Below are 25,487 nucleotides of genomic sequence, written 5' to 3' on the forward strand. Positions count from 1 at the left end.
TGCCAATTGAAACTCGGCGTACATTTTTCCTGATCTTGCGTTGTTGTGATTGTGACGCAAAAATGTGAAATGCACGGCTTGGCAGTCGTTGCAGCAAATTGTAAGTCAATATATCACAATTTAGTTTAGTGTATGATTACTGGGGGTTCGCGTTGACTGTTTCGTGACTTTGGAGGTTCGCGTTGATTGTTTCGTGACTCGGGGGGTACTTAACAGAGTAAAGGTTGAGAACCCCTGCTCTACATGTTTTTAGAATAAAACATACTTTCACCTTACTATCTGTTACTTGTAGCTTATTGTTAGCTAGTAATTTTTGAGGTGGGGCGCGAGACTTGACAAATTTTAAAAAAGTGCGAGGCCCAAAAAGTTTGAGAACCACTGCTCTAAACAAAACTCTGTATCAGCAATTTTCTATTTTATATACAAACATAATCTTTATACTGTTTTTTTTACAGTTTTAGCAACTTGTTCATCATTGAATTGCCACAGTAATGCAGCATGCCTGAATACTACTGGGGTAGTAAAATGTCATTGCAATAAAGGCTACACAGGAGATGGTTCTACCTGTGTCGATATTGATCTTTGCTCAACTGGAAACTCATTTTGCCATTCCAATGCTACTTGCTTACACACAGGACCAGGTGAGGTATATATTACTTGACAAATATTTGTCAGAGAGAGATTTACTACTTTGTCAACCTAGAAATACAGTAATCAATGCAGTAGAAAAGTAACGGCAATAAAATTATTTTGGTATGGACAAGATGGGGCTATATCATGATACAGTCAGCTCCTATAGACATCGGTGGTATGTCAAAACCGCCTACGCTTATAATTTTTTGAGCTGCTTTTTGAGTCCTTTTCACATACTCTCAATATTTGTGGTCTGTGTAAAATCAGGAAAATTTGTATGTATTTATCATGCAAGAAAATAATGAAATCCTAAACATTCTATCAATAAAATCACAGGTCAAGTCAGTTGTGAATGTAAAGAAGGGTTTTCAGGAGATGGAACCTGGTGTTCGCCTATAGATCCTTGCCAGACAAACAATGGTGGTTGTCAGAGTAATAGCACAGTATGTAAATATGATGGACCAGCAAAAGTAAGTATTTGATTTTTAAGGAAACAAAATTATATGTTCCCTGGTGTTAAAAGCTTCATTTTGTAAATTCATATTTAACAAGGGAGGATTCTTCTATATATATAATGATCCACGCTTGTCCTCTTGCTCCAAACAAGACTGTGTAGGAACTTCCACTGATACAGCTGAAAAGCTGTGCACCTAAATGACCTAAATATGTTGAGTTCATAGCATTCCACGTTCCCAAACTCCTAACAAAGAGTGAAATAAAATGAATAGACAATATTGAACTGGGAAGATTCAAATCGTAACACGGCATGCGCACCTATCAGAGCAAATGGTTGCAGGAGAGATTTAATGAAAATGATACCCATTATTGTTATGTTTTACTTTTATTATTAACAGTGAAAAAGTCTCAAGTGCAATCGAAATTATGCGTGTATAAGCTGACGCTCCAGTGCGTTCAGAGTTATGTGCGCATAAGCCGGCCTCTTAATTTGGCAACTTTTTTGTTTCGAGTTTTAAACTCGGCTTAAATGCGAGGATATACTGTATTCTTATTTACAAAAATTGTATTTCAGAGTCACTGTGAATGTCGTTATGGATTTTCAGACTACACTCCAGATTTTGGTTGCTCTCTTGTTGACGTTTGTGGCCAGTATCCAAAAACAACTTGCGATCCAATGGCTTCGTGTGAAACTGTTGTTGTCAGAAATGAGATAACAGTCAAATGTACAGTAAGTGTAGATAGAGTATGAATTCAAAAATATTTTCATAAATATTCAAATTAATTGAGAGAATTGGTTCCCAACCTTTTTTGTTAAAGTTCTCTCTCTCCTATTTTGAAACTTTTTCCTCCAGAATGCACAGAAACTACATTATTTATTCAATCTTCAGTGTTATGTCCAAATTGCACTCACATTTTTTTACAGTTTGTGGGGTTTATTGTGTGTTCAAGATTAAGTATTATAATAATAATAATAAAAACTAAAAATATTAGTAATGCTACAACAAATTTACGCAAAATCTCCCTCCATTCGGGAAACATGAGAATGCATTTTTAATATATTTTATTGAAATATACGTTAAATTTTCCTTTCATATATTAGAGCATTCTTAGGTCGATTTGCATAAAAACGACCATCAACATCAAAATGCTCCTTTAAATATAGTCACATAATAAATAACATAATAAAATGCAGAATTCAAGTGGTTCTTATTGAAAAATTTGATATTTTATTTCCTTAATTTTTTTTTGATAAACGCGCTTTAAAGCAGTCATCAAATTGGAAATCTCTTGTAAATCTCTTGCAAATACTTTTGTAGTATTAATTGATCTTGAGAAAATTGATATTGACACTTCATTATTTGATACTTTTTCGATAAACTTGGCTAAAAAACTGTCATTAAAATGGATTAACTTGATAGGAATTAATTTCATACATTAGATAACATGACCGGAAAAATTGCTAAAGGAAATCTTGTCGCAGAAAATTTCGCCTTATAGTAAAAATCAAAAAAGCATTTTGCTTTAAAACAAACATGTGTGATTAAAACAGTTGGATTTATAGGGTTGGAATTAGGGTATGCTCTTAAATAATAATTTTTCCTAAGAGAAATTTCCTAGAACTGTTAGATAACTTACAGCTTTGTAGATGAATCAAACTTCATTTTGACCATTTTTTATTTCAGTGTCCGAAAGGATTTAGAGAGAGATTCAGAGTCTGCTACGGTGATATATTATCAGAATTAGAGAAGCTGAATGAGAGTGGAAAATATCAAAACAAACTAAATAATGCAATAGACAAGATCTCTGATTATTTTCATCTCATGGACATGCCAGCTACTATGACCATATTTGTTCCTATTGATGACGCTTTTCCTGCTGACAACATTAGTTCAGCGTACAATCTAGAGTATGTATACAACAATAGGTACTCTCGAAGTATGTGAACCAAGATGGCGGACACCGGATTGTAGTTTGTGTACCAGGTTAGGGTTAGGACATAATTTAATGTACAAATATTACGGGAGTCACTTGGCTAGTCCCCGAACTCATAAAAGAACTAAAATAAGGAAAATTGGAATAAAATTATAGCCTAATCCTAACCTGGTACACACACTACGCCATATTGGTTCAATACTTCGGGAGTATACAACAATCATTTAAAATTAAAAATAAGTAGTGGTGGGATTCAAAAGCCTAAGAATAGGTTTTCCTTTTTATAGAACTCACTAACAACAGGTTCCTTCATCGCAAGATATATATTTATGTCACTTCGTACGATGCATTAATTTAGTTTCTTTTACATAGATCTAATACATAACTTACGAAATGCCAGATATAATGCTATTTGTCAGCTGCATTGCACTAACCCATTTACTGAGGTAGTTTAATGTTTAAAACAGTGGTTTTTAAACAGAGGGGCACGTGGGCGTAGACAATTTTTTGAGAGATTGCTAGATTCGATCTTGCCGGCCTCATTTTTGATATTTACATTTCAAAGCTTTTCGTTTATTTCAATATTTACGTTCTATCCACAAATTTTCAAGGTGTTTTTCAAAATCAAGCATACTTTCACCCTAATATCAGTTATCTGAAGCTTATTATTAACTAATCATTTTTGAGGTTTGGTGCGAAACTTGAAACATTCTAAAGAGGGGACATGGCTTGAAAAGTTTGATGACCACAGGTCAAAAACAAAAATTTAGAATGGATAATGTGATAGTCGAAAAAATATTACAGTTATATGCTAACATAGAAATGAAAATGAAAAAAAAATGAGAACATTATATTAATATTCAAATTTTAGGTATCCCCTATTTTCTATACTAATTATTTCAGTTTTTTCTCAAGAAATTATGTCAGCGTTCTCCAAGAGCAAGGAGTTTGCAGAAAACGCTTGGTCTCCAACATCAGTGGTTTTCCAATATATTTTTTTGCGACCCCAATTTTCATAAAATCAAAGCCTACAGATACTCGCCACCCCACAACTAGAAACGTTCAGCAACTTCAAAAATCAGTATATCAGGGGTCGAGACCCACAGTTTGGGAACCACTGTCCTACATGATTGGGCCACTTCATCAGTTTTCATTGTTTCATATTAAAATTTCTTTTCAGATCACACATCGTTGCTGGAGAATTTCACCTTAATTTTACCCAAGACAGTGCCAAGACAATGTATCCTGTTATTGGATATAACTATCCAATCAAATGTCTTAGACCGGGGGAAGTCCCTGATAGTGATGAAGATGACGATGATGCAGGTTTGACATTATTTGAGTGACGCGATGGCCTATCTAGTTTGATACACACTGGACTCTGGCGATCGATTGCATTGACTAAGATTTGTAAATTATCGAGAGCGAGAGAAAAAAGCCAACAAGTCGACTTTAATCATATGGCATACCATGGCCACTCATCCATTCACCGCCCCATCCATGCCGGATAGGGTAAAGTTGACCAGTTATTTGTTTCAGATGCATTGACTTGCCCTAAGCGTCTGTCCAGATTTTAAGAGTACTACATTGCAATGCCAATATTCTTTCAACAATTGGTATTATTTTCTATTAGACTCGGTGGGGTGCATTGTGCTAAGCTAGGGTTTCCCAAACTTTTTGGGCTTTGGACTCCTATTTGTGAATATTAGTTTTGATGAACCCCATCCTACGCGGTTTCAATTTATATGCCCATCCAACGAGGAATGTTTCATTTGCAACACAAAAACGCAAACGAAATTAATGTGAGAGATGAGGATGCTTTTCACTGCACCATTTATCAATTTTCAGAGAAGTTTCTGACAAGCAAACTTGTAGGTCCAACTCTACGACAAGTCTGTATTATTGGTTCTGTATTTCGTCATCATATCGCTAAGAACTGAAACACTGCCTCAGCATTTGTCTGCAATGCCCAACCAAAAAGATGCAATGACTTTTTGATTGAAATCAAACGTCTATTGGGCCAGACTCTCTAATATAGTTACAGACCCCCCCATGTAGTCATCACAAACCCCCAGGGGTCCGCAAACCCCAGGATAAAAAACCCTGTGCTAAACGTTAGCAATATATGTTTGCAATCACACCTTTGATTACCTTTTACGAGTTTGCATGTTTAAATTCAGTGGGGAGTACCGGTAATTTTGTTCAAGCGGATTGCTGCAGCTCTCGCTGTCAAAGGTTGGTTCATGTAACTGCTGGCAGTTATGGCTTCCTTTGCCATTGTTTCTATTTTAAAAGTTACTTGTAAGTTCACTTCTATACTTCAATATTTTATTCGCATCCTGCTCTGCTTCAATGTAACAACAATGGTCAGTCGTCAAAGGTTGCTCGACCTTTATAGATTAAATTGTCATTTTTGGGTTTACTGCTAGTTCCAGTGCTCCCTCTAAAGTGTGCGCGTGTGCGTGCGCACACAGCTTTCATGGGCTGCGCACATGCATAGATTTATTGCGCACAGACGTATCTCGATGTAATGTAACAATGTTCTCGGTTGGCAGGTTGAGAAAGTTTGTTGTTGGCCCACCCATTGCCCGGTTAGAACGCCAAAATTTCTTCATTGGTTTTTGCACAAATATTAGTCATTTCCAAAAAGTGCGCACACACCAAAATTTCTGCTCACACATACTACGAAAAATTAGAGGGAACTTTGGTTAGTTCTATGACATTTTTAGAATAAACTGTATCTATGTTCATTTATCACTAAGTATGTTTTATTTTATTTTATAGGTTATTTTGCTGATATAAATGTTGCAGGGAAAGTTTATGGAAAGATTCTTGTTGATGCAAGGCCAGCTACCAATGGGCTGTTGTACATTATAGATACTATACTCAATCCCCCTGATGTGGTTAGTCTTCTTTTTTTTTTCCAAAATTTTCCACACAATTTAGAAATGCGAATGCCGTTCTTTCTTTTTTCATCATGTTTGATGTATATAATTTGCAAATATTTCGACCAACTTTAATAAAGATAAAGACAATTTGTCTGACCAAAGTCGGACTTCCTCAGCACTAATAGTTGAATTATGGATGTCATACCACGGCCAGATGAAATGTTACAAAAATATATAATGTGCAGCAAGACTCCTAAATCATTTAGAATAGTTATCGGGAATCTTCACTGGTATAGATTATGCTTTATATTCGATGCTGGCAGTGTTTTTTGTGCCAGTGAGCGATGCGCATATTGCGCATTTTAAATTTCACTTCTTTGTATTTCACTAGTTGGTATCCTCAACAGATTTTTCTTTTTTTTGGCTAGTTTGTGACGATTTTGTGATAAATCAAATTATACTTACCTATTTCGTAATTTGAAATGTATTTTCACTGGTTACATTATTTTTTGGCGCTCCCGTAGTATGTGAACCAAGATGGCGGAAACCTGAACATAGTATGTTTACCAGGTTAGGGTTGGGCCATAATTTTATTCCAATTTTCCTTATTTTGGTTTTATTACGAGTTAGCCAAATGACTCCCGTAGTATTTGTACCTGGAATTATGGCCTAACCCTAACCTGCTACACATACTACGTTCCGATGTCCGCCATCTTGGTTTACATACTACGGCAGTACCAATTTTTTAAATAATTCCACTGACTTTATCTTTAATAGAAATCATTCATGACCAACGATACAGCCTTGATAACATTGGAAAAAATGGACAGCATGTTTGCTTTCACTAAATTAATAAAAAAGAGCTTCTCGTTTCAAAAGAAACTGTCAGAAGGATCCTATATGTTATTTGCACCCACGAACGAGGCTATGAATAAATCTTTTGGACAAGATGAACTGAGATATTTAATGAGTCAGAATGTGAGCTCACTACATTTTCATTCAATTTTAGATGATAATGCGCAAGAGGATTGCTGGATTCCTCATTGCCATAGGGTGGTTTACATAACTGCTTGTCAGTTTTGGCTTTCTTCCCCTTCAAGTTCGTGCATCTGAAACAAATATCTAGCTGTCTAATTTCCTATGAGAACTAGTAATCATACGAGAGAGTGTGGTATACGCTAATGCAGGGGTCGCCACCTAAGGCAGGATCCGGCCCGCGGAGCACTATAATCCGGCCTGCGACGCTCCACTAAATTATATTAATAAAACATCCGTTTATATATTCTTAATATTTTCTTCAGACTAAATTATATTATAACCTAACAACTATCTATTTCACAATTACTCGTTTAATGAGCATATAATTTAAATATAATTAAGCAAATGGCAACAAAATGCAGAAAAGTTGATGCTAAGTGCAAAGGGTTCAATGGCGCTGAAAATATTCAAACGAAATTTTATGAGATGCAATGACGAAATAAATCTATATTCTATTCGAGAAATGTATCACTGCTTGATTTTTAATATAAAAAGTACCATCCGTTTGGTTTTTCAACTTTCTAATAATATGTGCGGCCCACCAATGACTTGCAACCTTAATTTTGGCCCGCGAGCGACAAAAGGTTGCTGACCCTTGCCCTAATGATTACGCACTGCTGTGAATATAGAAATCATAGTCTATTCGAGCTTACTCCGTGTGTAAATATTTCAGAAGCTTTGTTAATGATTTGGTTATGATGTGTGATATGATTATTTAAAAAATTTAGGATAAATAAGGTATTATAAAGAAGTTTATCAGATAATTTGTGACTTCTTTATGATAATTACCAGTATATGTTTTAACAATATGTGCAAATTTGTCAAAATTATTTCAATGCACAGGGTAGGCCATCCTTAGATATGCTACTTCAAAATCATATGTATGAGTATCCCTCACAAATTCATGTATTTCAACTAATTCTACAAGAAATAAGTGGAGTTGCTGCAAATGTATCTGAAGAGGATGGGAGTATAACTGTAGGAAATGAGGGAGCTAAGGTATGGCTGAGGTTTTATGCAAAAATAATAGAAAGGGAAAGACTTAACTTAAACACTTCTTATTTATGGGGTTTCCATAAAGTCTCTTAATTTTTTTTTAAATTGCAAAGAGAATTTATCGAAACCATATATTGTTTTGGCCCTCACAGATGTATTAAATGAAGTAAAAATACTAAACAATTACAGAATAAAATACAACAAACCTGGTTAAGATATATTGAGAATGACTTCATAAAGTTGAAATTGTAAAAAGACTTTATGGACACCATATATATCTATAAATAATTGTATGAATATTTTTTTCGACTTTCTTTTTTTAATATTTCATATTAGTTCCTATCTAGTAATGTTGTTATGTTACTCATTCACCAATATTGATTTTTTCGGTTTCTCTTCATCTCTTCCTATTTTTATTCTATTTTACTCTGTAAACCTGCATTCAGCATTGGTGAAAAATGAATTACTGAATTACTGAGAAAGAGTGTTGAACTAATATTCAATCATTTCTATAACATTTAATAATGGGCCAGCAAATGACACAATGTACTAAGCTTAAAAACATGCTTGCTTTTGAACCTATTCATGGAAGAAAATTATTTGCGGACTCTTGGCGGTATGTGCGCCATCTTGACGCACAACCTGAACATAGTATGTGTACCAGGTTAGGGTTCAGGTTGTGTGCCATCTTGGTGCACATACTTCCGGAGTGCCCTCTTGGCTGCCATAAGGTATTTTACCTATACCAGTTTGGACTTCCTTCATCATGGAGTCTATGTATCTTAAACAAATATCCAGTTAATTATCATAGGTTAATAGAGGAGAACTGTGGTTTGATAACAATGTCTTGTCAGCCTTTTTCTCACTTTGAATGAATATGACAATTGGAGGTGCTAAGCATTAGGAATAAGCTTACCATCACATCCCTGATTGTTGGTTTATATCCTGCGAGAGAATAATTATGTAGGAGAGGATTGTAAGAGTCTTTGTTGTCATAGTAACATGTTCACCTAACTGCTAGTCGTTTGGGGTTTTCTTCACCACCAAGTCCACGCTTCTGAAACAAATTGATGGATACCTAATTCAATATCTAACATGGCCTGGTAACCAGATGAGAAGCTGTGTTACACAACCATATTATTATCTCATTGGCCTTTTTCTCTTTGGACAAACATCAAAATCCTATCCTAACTAATGCTATATTTTTAGATTTTAAAAAGCGACATATCAATGGGATGCCCATCATGCAATATGTATATAATAGACAAAGTATTGATCCCTGACATTATTCAACCATTAGTGAAAAATAGATGCAACAAAACTGAAGTAAAAAAAGTCAGAGGACCGTGCGGAGACTGCACAAAAACTTTATGTCCACTAGGAGGTGTCGCATTGCCAATAGAAGAAAGTGCTGTAAGTTTCATAATATGTGAATAAATTTGTTCAAATTTTTATTTCTATCTTCAGGTCCATTTACCAAGAAAACAAATCACACCATAACTACCGGTACTGTTAGTTTTGGATACGTTTGCCAAAATACTTCACCAGTTAGTACTACAGTGATGAGAAAAATGGATAACTAACATGAAATTAACTCATTTTTCCCTCAGAATACCTCAATACAATGTAGTTATTAATATAGCCATGCTGTGTGAGCAAAATGACTCGCCATGTTCTATATCACACAAGCTGAGGTTGTTTATCAAAATGACAAGTTTGTTGTTTAGTGAATTTCAATTTTTTAAAGTGAATATTTAAAAGGTTCAAGAAATCAGATATCTTTAATATAAAACTGAACTAACAAATTTGACACTAAATTTTAAATATGTTAAGACAAACAACTTGGTATGATTACTAAAACCCAACCTGGATTGGTAAGCAGACAAGAGGCAGTGGCATGCCATATAATTAGGTCATCTCATCAGGTTTCATATCTGCAGTATAAACAGGCGCGCAGCCAGGATTTTCAAAAGGGGGGGGGGGTCATAATCATAAATTCCCATTGCGGTCTCTAACAGTTTTCGCATTACGCGCTCGTTAAAACGACGTCTTTTCAGCGTATAATGATTATTCTTGTCGCGTGAAATATTCAATCCCTGACAACTACAAAATTCTAAAATGTCTTTATATATTAATTTAATTGTGTCCAACGTAACTCGCGGTTGCTTCTTCTTACGTCAAAATTAAAACATTAGTTCTCTGAAATGCCACGGCGATCGGTGGACATAAAAATAGGAAATAAACGGTGTATTTAATTAATTTTTATACGTATTTTTGGAATTTTGCCAACTCGTTATCGCCGTTAGAAAAATCTCAATAACTGATATAAAATCCCGTAAAGTACAATTTTATTTCGTACAATGAAAATGCATATGAAGTATATCGTTAAATCAAAAATACATATTCATCGCCGTGATTACGCCACTTGTTAAAAGAGCCGACTGATTTTTCTGTTGTGCAAAGTAATCAATTCGTGACCGATAAGGGCATATTTAAAATGTCTTGCTTTATTAAATCAATTGTTTTCAATTTGACCAGCGTTTGCGTCTTTAAAACAAAACAATTTTTTACAATTCACAACTTTAAAATACCTAGGCCATTTGCCGACATAAAAATAAAAATTTGTGTTAACTGCCCGTCGCCTATTATATATTGTTTTGATCCGTATTTTTTCTATTTTGCAAATTCGACAAATTTGAAATGTGCTTGTAACATTGACTCCGTTCAATCGCAATGCTGACACTCCGATTATTTTTAAAGATAAAACCTCCTGAAAAATCCGTAAATCTGCTGTAAATTCACATACCATACCGGGAAAAAAATCGCGTTTTTAACTTTGTTTAATGATAACACGAAAATTTTCTACGACAATTTTAAAGTAATGGATAAAAGGCAAATCCCACCCACAATTGACCGTGTTTCGATTTTAGTGACGGTATGTTCCTAAACGGCGACCAAACATAATGGGCGCCGTAGGCACACGAAATTTTGCGATTTTGCGACTAGAAAAGCGTTTTTAGACTGTCGCGGGACTCAACAAAACTTATATTGTTTACGGTTTTATTTTCAGTATTTTATAATGCCGCTTTTCAATCAAATTTAGATCGCGGTTTTACTCCTTTTGTCTTTAGAACCTCGCCACCGATGAACGTATAATAACTCACGAATTCACAATTCCGTGCAGAGTACAAAAATAAAATAATTATAATGTTTATCGTGGCACAAATTTATGATTTAGAAAGAATAAAAACTGACGTAAGGGTGTTTACGGCCTAAATAACACTGGTGAAAACATGGGAGATTTTAGCAGAAGGCAATTGCACGCTTTTTCAGTTTTCACATTTCTGTGCGAGTACAAAAATAAAATATTTATCATTGTTCCCGCGGCACAAATTTGTGATTTAAAGAGAATAAACACCAATGTAAATGGCGTTCACGGCATAAATAACACGCCGCGTTGATGAAAACGAACGGCGATTTTAGCAGAAGGCAATTGCACGTGTTATCAGCAACTTTTTCACTTTTCAGAAAATTCAAAAGGGGGGGGGGGGGTCGACCCCCCCCCCCCCTGGCTGCGCCACTGAGTATAAATATAAAAGTCCTATTCTTATATTATTTCAATTTCTATCTTTAGATACTGACATGCATATACAACGCCGAGTCTCAAACAGAGGATGGATCACTTCAGCTCAGTCATAGAATTGGTTGCAACAGACTCTGCAATGTTAATAAAACATCAATCACTTGTTGTCAAGGGTTTTATGGTGCTGAATGCAGACCGTATGTTAGTTTCGTAGTTTTTTAAAACAGTCAAAAAACAATTTTTAGACTCGACTTAAATACTCTTGTTCTATAATCATTATAAAGATGAGATTCGACTGTATTTATCCAGAGGTAAAGGAAAGATGATAAGACAGCATAATCTTTTGGTAAACCACGACCATTCGTCTGGTTACTAGTCCATGTCTTTGGGGATAATTGATTAGTTTTTCAAGCATGAACTCGATGGTAGACGCGACTTCCCCAGTAACAAAATATTCTTTTTGCCCTAAACGTATTCTCCACTGCATCTAAAAAATCAGATGGGCGATGGCAAATATGTTTCTAACACGTAGAAAATGCTGTTTCATCATATGAGGAACCACAGTCCCTCCAATTTATCAATTCAAATCATCTATCATTAGGTATATCGGTGAAATGATTCTTATGTAGCAAAATCATGACCCTACTGTTATATCATAACCCAATTGTCAGCATTCTTGACATTTGGGGAAAATTGCCAATAATATAATTTTTCACATAAATTGGTCCAAAGCAAGGCCTCAAAATTTTAATTACCTTCAATAGTAAATAGAGTTACTAATGTCACTAAGGTTATGATAGAACTCCCTAAAATTTCACTTGTTAACCTACATAAGGGAAATTTTCCCCTACGAACAACAAAATCCCTTCCTGGGTATGAATTCTTATCCTTTTGGGAAACATGATTTCAAACTGTGGAATAAAGTATTTTTCATTGAGTAACTTAATCATACTTTGTGTTATTGTACTTATACTCAGTCAGTCAGTCGTTTATTTGTCATGACAAAAAAAAGCGAGGATTTGATTTAATTTATCTAATTTTATTCTTCAGTTGTAGTGGTCCGGTATTCAATGCCTGTAACACCAACGGATTGTGTGCTGATGGAGAGACAGGCACAGGACGATGCACATGCAATACAAAGTTTACTGGTAGTCAGTGTGACAAATGCTCAAATGCAACTAAGTATGGAAAAACTTGCCAATCGGGTATGCAACTATTATCGAATTTTACGCACCATATGAGGTACTTCAAATCCTTTTCTTTTCAAAAATTGATTTTGCGTCTTATAAGCCGGCACGGCAAATCTATGGATCAGGTAGAGCTTTATACTTTATTGGAAACTAGTAATGTGGAATGTTTATTGGAAACTCATGACTAGTACTAGTACCGGTTGTGTCTTATATCCCATAAAATACGGTGCTACTTTATATAATTCAATCAAGTTGTCATAAAATACATAAAAGTGCATGTTGTACTGATTTCAAAGCTTTCAGTGCTTCCAACTAACTTGGCGATCCTCGTGTCTGCATGATTTTGTTCTATTATCCCTCAGTGGTTAGCACATTGGTTCAGACTGTGTTGTTTTTGCATGTTATCACAGATTCAAAACCTTGCCTCGTGTGCAATAAATGGGATAAAAGAGGCTTAACTGAGAACTCATGCACGTAGTAGAACTGCTTTAAAACTATTTAATGTTTTGCACTTTTGTTGAACTGCCTGGAATACTAGAGATAGCAAAGCGTTGACATATTATTCGATTTTGTGTTGAAATTCCTAATAGCTTGTATGAGTAAAGGCTTCACTCATACTGGTTTACCAAAAAAATAAACTTGACTTGATGACCTAAAATTATAACTCATAAAATTATGACTCATAAATTTACAGACTGTCTTTGTCGCCATGGAAACTGTAGTAATGTGATTGACAGTCATGGTGAATGTGTACCTGGTTCATGTAAAGAAGGATGGTCAGGAGAAAATTGCGATAGAAAAATAATAAAGTGCGGAAACGGTTCTTTAACTTGTCATCAGTTTGCGTCTTGTGTGGTGGGAGATAATGGAACAGAAAGGTGGGTGTCACTTTGTGTGATATATTATAATCTAGCTTTCTTTTTTTTAGTCACAAATATCCACACAGAAAAATCGGTACTCTCGTAGATTAGAGTTAGGCGTTAATTTTATGCCGATTTTCCTTATTTTAGTTTTATTACGAGTTCGGCATCTGTCCTTTCTAGCCAAATGAATATACCCCATGTCCATAGGTTTCGGTCCCTTTATACAAAGTGATGTAAAGTAGGCAAACAAAATTAGTTACCTCCATATTGCTACACAGACTTCTGGGGCACATTAAAAACAATCATTAAAATGGTTCAAGTTTGACTGACAGTATTTGGATTCATAGTTGTTATTAGTAGGGTCAGGAGACACAAGTGCAATGATTGATTGATGACACCCTGTATGCGGATAGTGACAAAAATATCGTAATATAAAGGGTTTTATAAAGTCTTGAAATTTTTTGAAATTGCAAAGGGAATTTATCTAGTCTATAGTATAGACTCTATACCATATATTGTTTTGGCCTTCACAGATGTATTAAATCAAGTAATGTATTAAGTAAAAATACTTCAACAATTACTGATCAATAAACCTGTTAAGATATACTAGAAACTGACTTCATAACAAAATTGAAATTACACAGGGGTGGGCAAATTATGGTTAATGGGTCAGATCTGGCCCACTGAAGCGTTACATCTGGCCCAATTGTGTCTGCTGAAATTATGGCTATTCTTTCTATGAATATAAATTTTCGTTGGAAATAGCAATGAAAACAACGTCCCGATTGTTACATTGTGCATCATATTGTTATTTTTTAAACGTTAGCCTAGCTGTCGTATGTGCTAGCCTAAATAAACTTTTTTATTCATAGTTTTTCATATCGCGTTTTGGGCTTTCAGCCCAGTAACCAAGTCTATTTTTTGTAACTGGTCGACTCAGAAAAGTCATTGCTCACCCCTGGATTAACAATTATTTCTTACAGCTGCATCTGTGACCCTGGATACACAGGTCCGGGAGATGATTGCATTGAATACAATCCATGTGAAAGCCTAGAAAACAGTGCGTGTGATCCAAATTCATATTGTCTTCATGTTGGAGCTGGAATGACAGCCTGTGAATGCTTGCCAAACTATTCTGGTAAGTGACATGTAGGATGTTTTCTACATAGGTTAGATTAATTTTGTTAAGACAAGTTTTGTTAACTTATCCTTCTTCTATGCTCTTGCGCCATTGTATCCGTATGCTTATAATGCAAGGATGCTGTAGCAATAGTGAAGATGACTATTCTAAATGATTCAGGAGTTTCGCTGCACACTAACACAAATATATTTCTGTAACATTTTTAACTGGAACCAAGGTCAGACGAAATGTTACAGAAATATATTTGTGTTAATTAGCAGAAAGACTGTTAAATCACTTCGAATAGTAAGATAGTTAGTTTAATTTAAACTTCATAAAATATCAACAAGCGAAAAAAACCAAATGCAAAACACACATGACTGAAATTTATAGACAGGTTTCTTGCATTGAAAGTATATTTAAATGCATTACAGGTGATGGACGAACATGCTTTCCAGTTGATCCCTGTGCAGCGATGGATCATGGCGGGTGCTCAGATTTTGCTCAGTGTATTTTTGCTGGTCCTGGACAAAGAACATGTGAATGTATAAAAGGTTTTAGAGGGAATGGTTTTGTTTGCACTGAAATTAACGTCTGTTTAGAAAATAATGGAGGCTGTGATCAGAGGGCTAAGTGAGTACAATAATATTTTTTTTTGAGTTTTAAATTTTTTAATTTTTTTAATCCTTCATTAAATAACCACCTTCTTCTCAATGGATGGCTCTTTGCACTAAGCCAGAGGTGGCCGCGGGGGATCTGACCCACCGAAGTGTCTCATCCACTCCACTTGTGTCTCTTGAAATTACGACTTTAGTTTTTATGAATATAATTTTTTCTTTTCAAATATTGATGAAAATAAAGTCATAATTACCCGATTGTGATGCTCATTATTATTAATTAAGTGTCAGACAAGCTGATAGACTTTTTTTGTAAATAGACTGTTTTTAATTCATAGTTTTTCATATTACGTTTTGAGCCTTTGGCCCCATAACCATGCCTATTATCTGTAACCGGCCTACTCAGAAAAGTATATTGCCCACCCCTACTCTAAGCATTTGCAATATGTTTCTGATTACACTGCATTAGTTAATTAGCCTGAATAATTGGGGTTTAATATGTGCAAGGCACTTGCTAGTCTTCCTGGTGTCCCTGGACTAATGAGTGGATGGTCGCAGAATTTGAAATCACAAACATGTAATACTTTCTTATGCTAAGTCATATTAGTCAGCAAAATTTTTCTGTGCTTGTACTCATTGAGGCATATCCTGTTCTCTAGATGTCGCTAATGCAACATCTATACCAGGGGTTCCCAAACCGCGGCCCGCGGGCCAATTCCGGCACGCGTAACAATTTGAAATGGCCCGCCGAACTTGAGTAAAACGATGTTGTTATGTCATTACCACAGTTTAAGCACGTGTTTATCGCGTAACAATTCAATTATGCCGATATCTCAATAATACGTAACAGTATTACCGTGTTTCCCCCAAAATAGAACAGATTATTTCAATTTTCTTTCGAAAAATATAACTAGGGCTTATTTTCGGGGCGTGTCTTTTATTTTCACGAGTCAAAAAAAATTACAAAGATTTTCAAATATAAAAAGTATGAAAACCAATATCCATTTACTTAAATGGCACGTTTTCCTCTTTCACACTTGTTAGATTAATCATTTACAACGTGTAGGGGAGATTTCCTGCTATCGACTAGGTGCTACTGACTATACGTCTTATTTTACGGTGAGGCTTATATTAAAATAATTCTTAAAATTCAGGCTAGGTCTTTTTTACGGGATTGGTCTCATTTTCAGGGAAACATGGTAGGATCACAAAGAGCAGTAATTAAGTTATCAGCCCTATAAGAAAGCTTACAGATGTCAAAAAAACAAACAAAACTAGACTTTGCAAATAGACGTTTCCGGGATAAATGGTAGTTTCATATTTCTGTATTGCAAAGAATCAAACTTCAGCGATTTGTCTTCCTTGCCAATGAAATATTCCAGTTCTGAAGGAATACGACATTAAGCGCCATTATGAGTCAAACAAACAGATTGCAAAAAATGCCAAATGAAAGTGAATCCACTGAACCCCAGCTAAACCGCCGCGAACTTTCGGGCGCTAAACTCTTCCGGCCCGCGAACATTCTCCCGATTCTTAATTTGGCCCGCGTCCAATAAAGTTTGGGAACCCCTGATCTATTCGAAATATATTACAATGGATTTTCTTACTATTCTGTTAAACTTTTCATCATTGTGTATCTTAGGTTAATTTAAAAAATACTGTTTCTTTCCTGAATTTGCTGCTTAAACTTAGCAATAACGTGTCGCTGACTGGATGGCCGAGTCTTTCGTGGCCTCTCATCAATTGCTAGATTCAATCCCGTTTTTTTGTTATTTTTATATGTATTTATTGTTTGGCATTGATTCTTGCACGATGGAAATAAATATCTGAATCTGAAATGCCAGATGGTGCTCACTCATTGCATGTCATGGATTGAATCTAATTCATCATTAAATTCATTTAAATTTTTTATTTTTGATCTTCATTCTGGTAGATGCATAAAGTCAGGCCCCGGAGTTCGAACCTGCAAATGTTATGATGGGTATGAAGGTGATGGACTAACTTGTCTTGGGAATTTACTTCAAGAAATTGCTGTGCATCCTGATTTGTCTAATTTACAAAGATTTATAACACAGTGGACATCTATAAGACGACTATTTATGAATGTAAGAGGATTTCAATTTGAAATTTTTCACAGGATTTGTTGAAAATAACCAAACATTTTTATGTTCTATAAACCCACTTCGAGGAATCAACTTATTTTAACAATAGTGAAATAAAAATGCCACACCGAATATGAATCGACAATAACCATTGCACATAGACACTCCTTATGTATAGCTCTCAACCTAAGTCAGCAGCAGTTATGTGCAAGAGCTGTTATGTGCAACCGGCATGGACCGGTCAGCAGATGAGAGAGAGGCCAGTGTTTGCCACATGATTAAGTTGGCTTATCAACTTTCCTCTTCATCAGTATAAATATATAAATCCTATCCTTATTCTGTAAATAGGTGGATATCTAGCACTTTTCTGTTTTTCAGCTGAATTCTGATTCGACATGCTTCTTACCAAGTAACTCAGCTTGGCTCTCACTCTCTGATGATGAAAAAGCTTTTTGGATAACCGAACAGCATTTACCGTTTCTGCTCAAGAACCACATTATCAAACGTTAGTATGCCATAGAGTAAATAAACACAAAATAGACTTTCTGATTGATCAGAAAATTGTTTTATTAAACAAAAATTGTCTATTTTTCCAACTACTTAACCAGTCGCTTTCAAATTTCCAGTGGTCCATCATGGCAGTGTCTCCGAGAACTTTCAAGTTCTGTTCGAGAGCTTTTACATTTTGTGGATTTTAAAAAATGTAGCGCTATGTTGCAATTTGTTGTACTTTGTGTTCATATATTTGAGAATTATCGTTTTCATTCCTCTTTTTTGTGGGTATTTCAAATCAATTATTCATATGACAAAACACAGATTCTCTTTTAAAGAATTTGACCATTTTATAATGACTTGAGATTTCTATACTTTTTTAATCATGCAAATATAAAGATTTTGACTTGCAGCTCCCCTATTTTATAGTCAGGTATAAAAATATAAGTATCACATTAACGGTTTTTAAATCCTACTAGAGTATTTCCAGTTTCAATGATATTTTAACAATGTCAAGGATAATATATGTCCATGTTCATCACTTTATGTTTTTTTTATTATCAATGCCCCATCTTGTACGTATAATCAAAAGCTCAAATTCTGATTGAGAAGATTTTGTTACATATGTATATGTTGCAGTATTGTTTTTTGTGTTCCAGTGAGGGGCGTGCGTCACACATCCTAAACTTCACTTAGAGTTTGTCTTTTTGCCGGATTTATTCTGGTTTAGTTTGTTTGTGATGTCTTTATGGAAAATTGAAATAGACCTACTTTCTAGTAACATATTCCAGTAATTACGGTATTTTATTGCTCTTTAGGAGAACTTCGAACAAATTCTTTGACCGATTTAATTGGACAGAGTTTGCCAACTTTGCTTGATAGCGTCAAAATGAGCATCAATAAAGTGACAGTCGGATCTGTAGACACAGTAAGTACCAGATTTAAAAAATTTCTAATGCTTTAAATTTACAATTTTTACAATTTAAACATAGAAGATGTGTTTTACATAATTTCAAAGGCAAGGGATGCCAACACTTCAACGTCTCCTTCACTTCTAACTAGGCCCTTTACATGCAGCCAATGATATCTAGAGATATGTAAAAAGCTACTATTATCTGGAATGACGCTTTAACAGCTGGGTAGAGATGGAGGCATTCAGACTCGAATATTTGAATGGAATTGAAAAGTAAATTATTCGAAGACAAAAGTTCGAATTGTCTCCATCATTTATTTTGTTCAATAAAGGTCAAGATGAATCCGCCAATTTCATTGAAGCCATCGTTTTAATGCGCACATCTGACATATGGCTCTTTGTTACTACTTGTTACTGATAAAACATGCTTTGTATTGTGTGTGAGCACTCAGCCTTTTGGAAAACACTATTTTCAATTATCTTTGTATTTTTAGAATGTTGGAGCTAATGTCACAGAAGAATCAAATTTACCAACCATTGGCAAAAGCTATGCAAAACTTCTGGTTTCAAATATTCCTGTTTCAAATAAAAGACTCATCCACATCATAGACAGTGTGTTACTCCCTCCCAGAGACGTTGTACAAGACTACCTTACTTTAAGCGCAATTTCATCAGTAAGATATTTTCTAATATTTTATGATTTTGACAATTTTGCCTTAACAGTGACAACTGTTATGAAACTAAAGGGGAGGCAGATATTTATTAGTATTGAAAATCCATTCTTTATACTAACAGGGTGGAGTGAGTTTGCTGGATTCAAGCATTTCTACCATTTAATGTGTTTTACACTTTTACCCTGTACATTCCACTGTTCGAAAACTCACTCGTTTTATACACACGATGTGAGGTAATATTGCGGAATTTTCAAACTCAGTATGCTTTTGCCAGACAAGGTTGCCAGAAAATCAATTGCACCCATATTCATTGGCAATTTTAGATAGAATATTTTGTACTTTTACGGATAGAGAAAAGTCGATAAGATGGATCAATTATGTGGCATATCAGTGCCTCTCCTCTGGTGGGAATAGTAGCAATAAAGTACTACAATTTGAATTTTTCTGGTTTGCAAGCACGATGTGCCCTATATTTTATGGTTGCATAAAGTTTAAACAAGTTAATTGAAAACAATGTTTTATTAAAATTTGTTCAGAGCAGTATCACATGTACTCACTCATAAGTACTGTTGATGTCTATGATTGATCATTTACGCAAAACTATTTATTTCTTCACTCCGCGCTTCTGTGTGTAGTGTGTACCCATATGGAGGTAACTAATTTTGTTTGCTCACTTTACATCGAGTTGTGTATAGGGACAGGCGTCTATGGGGATATATTCACTTGGCTAACACAGATAGTCCCCGAACTCGTAGTAGAACTGAAATAAGGAAAATTGGTATAAAATTATGGGCTAACCCTAACCTGGTACACATACTATGGGAGTACCCTTCACTCAAGTATGATATACATAACACAGCATTTTTCACTTGTTATTTCACTAGAATACAACTGGCACTCACCTTGAACAATATACCAAATTCCTTGGACTTCTAGTATCTACTGGCATAATTGATCAGATTGAGGAAACTCTTTCTCATTATACTTTGTTTGTAGCACCAGATTCATCAACCAAGTAAGTTTTTTTTTAATATTATTGTTTCTTGGAGAATGGCTTGTTGTTTCTTTTTGAACAAAGTTCTATACTAGTAGTCACGCAGGATTTCTAAATTTATGTGTTTTAGTTTGAAAGTAAGTAAGCAAAGCAATATAATGGATTCCCACTTTATCCTAATTTTTATTATCAATTCTCATGCGTGGTAACTTGCATACCGGTGCAAGGAGTCATTTTTTGTTTTTTAGTGTATCGGGCTCCTGGAAATTCAAGTTGCCTCAACTATAATTTCTTTTTCTAATTATTCAAATTATTTATGCCATTAATAATTACTGTTTTTTTTTCACGGGTATCGCTGCTCGATAACCAGTCTTGGTTTCTCGCAGCTCCTTTTCACCTCGACTTATCAGTTTTGTCTTTTTTTACATTCTCTATTCATTAGTGTACAATATTTCATGTACGGTGGATAAAATAAAATACTGATTAATGATTGAATCGCTGCATAAACTTTCAATATTTATGTTTTGTTTGTCATTTTGACCTAAAAATGAAGTATTTTATAAATTCCAACATCATGATTTCAATTACTGATATCGTTGTATCAAGAGAATTGATAGACATTTTGCTGTCATAGAGTATTTGTTGAAACCGGTTGATTATAGCTTCTTTAGCTTCCATGCTTATAATCTGTCGCAAGTTACTTGTTGATATTCCTATTCCCAAATTTTACTTGTTACTCAGACAAGACTACACAGTCTATTGCTCCATTATTATGGCTTATAGTCTTTGTCCCTGGTTTAAAATACAAAAATTAAACTTTACTAAACTTAATGTTTAGTTCATAAATTACAAAATATGTTAAAAACAATAATTTAATCAGCAGTTTTTAACCATGGTCTGCCAGTACAGGCCAGGTTTCCATTCAAATCCATATCATTAAATGTATGTTATTTGAGAATAATCAAATACTTACATATTTATCTCGGGGGAGAGGAGGGCTGATATGGCGAACCACAGCCTGTCGTCTGCTTATTGGTCCTTGTCGGATATGGGATTAATTAGCCAATTATTAGTTTTTGGAAGCATGGACTACCGACTTGCTTTTATATATATGATAGTTTGCAAGTATTGCACACGGTTTTGTTGAGCCTGTTGAATGTTGAGGGTTTGTTCCACAAGGGTTTATTTTCTCCACCAAAAGACTGGAAACTACTTGCATTAAACTAATAATAAATCTTTTCCAGTTTTCCTCTCAAAAATGCGACTCGATCAAATGTTTCTGATATTATTCGTTATCATGTGATACCAAGTAAATTGATCAGAATCAATGACATTAATAGTGGGGAACATGAAAATTCTTTACTTGGGTCTGGTTATAAGGTGAGTTTACAGCTGATTGATATGAAATAAGATGATTTTAATTGTTATTACATGTGTTTGTGGCATTTGTATTACTCTTTTCGCTTATATTTCAAGATGTACGTTATATATAATCTGTGTTCAACTGATATTCCATATAACGAAAAAAATGAAAAGTTTTATATTTACCATTCATCTATAACTCTAATATGGTAGAGATTAAAATAATGTGCAAATCTGCTGTGGGTGGCCTTTCATTCTTCTACTGACTAATATTGCTACGGTATTATTGTTACTTTTACTTTGCTACTAACTTTATATCACAGTAGCACTGATAACATTTGTACCTGTTAATGTTGTCAGACTCATAAACATTAGCCATAAATCTACCTGGTACATAACACATTTACAGCAGTGGATTTCTGAGTTTCTCTTAATATTTTACTTCTGTGGATTACTATTAACTCAGGCCATTAACTTTGGCAGTCTCGCGGAGGACATTTCTGACGTTTGATATTGCCAGACTTGCCATTAGCCATTAATCCCATTCTCACAACACATATTTTATTTTCATCAGTGTTTTTCTTAGGTTTGCTCTTTATGATTCTTTTTCAGATAACCTTAGTAAAAAGACATGGCGTTATATTAGTCAATGGACAAAGTGTCTCTGTTACGGGAATCAGAACATCAACAGGTACGATATAATTCTCAAACTGAATACTGTGGCACACTATTAGGTGGGTACTCCTGAAGTATGTGAACTAAGATGGTGGACACCAGAATGTAGTATGTGTACCAGGTTAGGGTTAGGCCATAATTTCTGGTACAAATACTACGGGAGTCACTTGGCTACTCCCCGAACTCGTAAGAGAAATAAAATGAGAAAAATTGAAATAAAATAACTCTTAACCTGGTACACATACTACGTTCTGGTGTCCGCCATCTTGGTTCACATACTACGGAAGTGCCCAGGTATGATATAATTCTCAAGCTGCATGTTGTGGAACACTATTGTGCCTGTTGGATATTTTCAGAAGCTTTTCCAGTTTACAGGGAAGCAGCTGTCTCTCCAGTTTTGATTTAAAGTAAAATTATTAATCTTTGGCTTAGATAATTCTAGTTATTGTTCAATATTCAGTTCAGATTGATTTTCAGTCATTGAAATTTATCAAACTCTTTTTTATTCAAGACTAATTTTAATAATTATGTAAAATTATTTTGAAAACGTGAGTTCACCCAAACAAAAACAGATCAACAGAAGGGAATATACCGATTGAATATAAAAAAGTTGTTACTTCCAGACTGAAGATTTTGAACAACCATCCAAAAATTCCTAACACTACTGGGAATTTTGTCAAAAACTTCACTAAAATGTGCAAAAACTATCATAAATCATCGAACATTATTCACAATACAGTTATTCTGCCAAAAACAATTATTTGCATTTAAACAGTACTTATAAGCAATATGATTGTGATCATGATTTTTGAATTCTATTCCTTACCTTGATTCAAAAATGTAAATTACATTCTTCCAAAATATTTCACAGTTTTGAGACAAAGGGGCAAACATTTGAAAAAGTAAAGATAAAAAAACAGATGCTTTGTTCACTGGTTTCATAATCAAAGTTCAAAGCCATGTTCACAAAAGTCAATAAAATGTTGGATGGCTTCGAAAATCAAAATATATGTTTACTAATTTTCTCAAAACAATTTCATGTTGAGGCTCTAAATTTTTTCTCTGGATGGATTTGAATTTTTTATTTTTTATTTAGGTATAATTCATGGATTGTCAGAGAAGCTTTTGACAGCAGTGAAGACAAGATGTGATGGATCATCATTTCATAACACTCAAACAATTTGTCTTCCTTGTTCATATCCAAATCGATGTCCAGTTAATGCTATGTTAATTTCAACGGTTGGTGTTGAAAAAGCTTGAAAATATTTCATCATATTTTTGAATTTTGCAGCTTTTTTAAAAAGATAATAAGCGTAAATATTTTTCAAAGAAGACAGCCAATATGATGGTGGCGAACCAAGGTTTCTTATCTGGTCCCTCTCTCTATTGTTTAGGTATCTCATAAGCTGTTTTTGTCACAATTTGACAGCTTTATGGACAAGATTAAATTTTCATAATTATTTCATATCCTGAAAAAGCCATCTCATCTAGTGCAGTTTGAGTATGTTATAAGCTGGAAAATAAATATTTATTCCAGACTTAAAATATTCTGCTTGTGCCTTTTATCGTACTATTTGATAAATTGAAGTAAACATTCAGATTTTTTTCAAAATGTTAACTGTTATATGCTAAATTAAATGATCTTCGATAATTTATTGTTACCAAAATCAGTTGACAATAGACATTATTGCTTTGTAAGTATTGCAGCTCATATTATGTATTCTTTCAAGCCAAATTGAATTCAAATTTTCGATCTATTTTGTATTTTCATCAATAAGTTTCATTAATTTGACCAAATACCAATCATAATATAACTAACATACAAATTGAATTTATATTAATTTCTGCAGAAATTTTGCAGAAAATTCAATTTTATGATTCCTAAACCATTTTTTGTATTTTATGACAAGAATCTAGCACTGACATGAACAATCTACGGCCCGTGGGGCAAACTACGGCCCGCTGGCCCAATCCGGCCTGTTGGGTAATTCAATCTGGCCCGCCTGATGTTGCCACAACTTGACTGAAATCAAATTTTAATGTTTTAGCTGAATAAAAGCTCAAGGAATTTGTTGAGATTATGATAAAATTTAGTTCTGGCATGAGGCTTATTGTTCCCACTTTTGTAACATTATTGTTCATAGATTGTAACTTTTTTCACGCCACACTTACATGGCCCGTCAGTCTAGGTAGACAGAATTGTTGGCCCTGGTCCTGAAACCTTGCTCACCCCTGATTTAGCAGCATATTTTATGGTAATCAACAACTCTTTCAGAGCCACTGTATGTACCATCACAAAACTGGAAGCGGTGCCATCAAAGGCAGTGTGGGTTGCCAGATGAATTGTGTTGAACCAATTCGCATTCCGAAATGTTGTGATGGTTTCTTTGGAGACGGTTGTGATCCTTGCCCGGGAGGAATTGGCAACATATGTTTTGGAAGAGGAAAATGCTGGGATTCAATGAAAGGAAATGGTGTGTGATAAAAAGTCCTTGCTTTATTGCTCACATTTTTCAATGTGAATATGATTTCAAAAGCTTAATTTTGAGTATTATAAATGACAGATTTAATAATAATCTTACATCAGTTAATGTTTTTGATAAGCTAGCACAGGCTTCTGTTATCAAGTTTCAAGATTTTCTATCTGATATATTTTTGCGTGTAGTGTTTTTGTATTTCTGCAATGTGTCGAAATAAAAGAAATTGGGTACTCCTGAAGTATGCGCACCAGAATGTCGCATAACCTGAACCCTAACCTGGTACACAACCTGAGTTCAGGTGGTGCGCCATCTTGGGGCGCATACTTCAGTAGATCCAGAAATTGTGTATTGTAAGTGATTCGATGGTCTTGTTGCACACCGAGCAAAAAATATTTTTGTAGTGTTTCGTCTGACTAAGCTCAGACTTGCTCAGACATACATAATTCAACTATACAGACATACTGTATATTTAAAAC

The 25,487-nt window shown here is 34.7% G+C and overlaps 1 protein-coding gene across 2 annotated transcripts in view; it reads left to right on the forward strand.

The window, feature by feature from the left end:
* LOC120331829 (stabilin-2-like) overlaps positions 1–25,487 on the forward strand; it is a 50,898-nt gene that overhangs the window by 5,213 nt on the left and 20,198 nt on the right. For both annotated transcript variants that reach the window (XM_078113625.1, XM_078113626.1), the window contains 23 exons: positions 456–641; positions 970–1,103; positions 1,664–1,819; positions 2,775–2,998; positions 4,205–4,350; positions 5,809–5,927; positions 6,690–6,890; positions 7,794–7,949; positions 9,156–9,359; positions 11,581–11,726; positions 12,580–12,734; positions 13,414–13,597; positions 14,566–14,720; positions 15,137–15,335; positions 17,253–17,424; positions 17,800–17,926; positions 18,732–18,841; positions 19,321–19,500; positions 20,385–20,515; positions 21,739–21,874; positions 22,469–22,547; positions 23,628–23,770; positions 24,807–25,005. In XM_078113625.1, coding sequence (XP_077969751.1) covers positions 456–641; positions 970–1,103; positions 1,664–1,819; positions 2,775–2,998; positions 4,205–4,350; positions 5,809–5,927; positions 6,690–6,890; positions 7,794–7,949; positions 9,156–9,359; positions 11,581–11,726; positions 12,580–12,734; positions 13,414–13,597; positions 14,566–14,720; positions 15,137–15,335; positions 17,253–17,424; positions 17,800–17,926; positions 18,732–18,841; positions 19,321–19,500; positions 20,385–20,515; positions 21,739–21,874; positions 22,469–22,547; positions 23,628–23,770; positions 24,807–25,005 — 3,642 coding nt within the window. The remainder of the gene's footprint in view (positions 1–455; positions 642–969; positions 1,104–1,663; positions 1,820–2,774; positions 2,999–4,204; positions 4,351–5,808; positions 5,928–6,689; positions 6,891–7,793; positions 7,950–9,155; positions 9,360–11,580; positions 11,727–12,579; positions 12,735–13,413; positions 13,598–14,565; positions 14,721–15,136; positions 15,336–17,252; positions 17,425–17,799; positions 17,927–18,731; positions 18,842–19,320; positions 19,501–20,384; positions 20,516–21,738; positions 21,875–22,468; positions 22,548–23,627; positions 23,771–24,806; positions 25,006–25,487) is intronic.

Source organism: Styela clava, chromosome 6 (assembly GCF_964204865.1).
Source record: "Styela clava chromosome 6, kaStyClav1.hap1.2, whole genome shotgun sequence".
In the NCBI taxonomy this organism is placed as follows: domain Eukaryota; kingdom Metazoa; phylum Chordata; class Ascidiacea; order Stolidobranchia; family Styelidae; genus Styela; species Styela clava.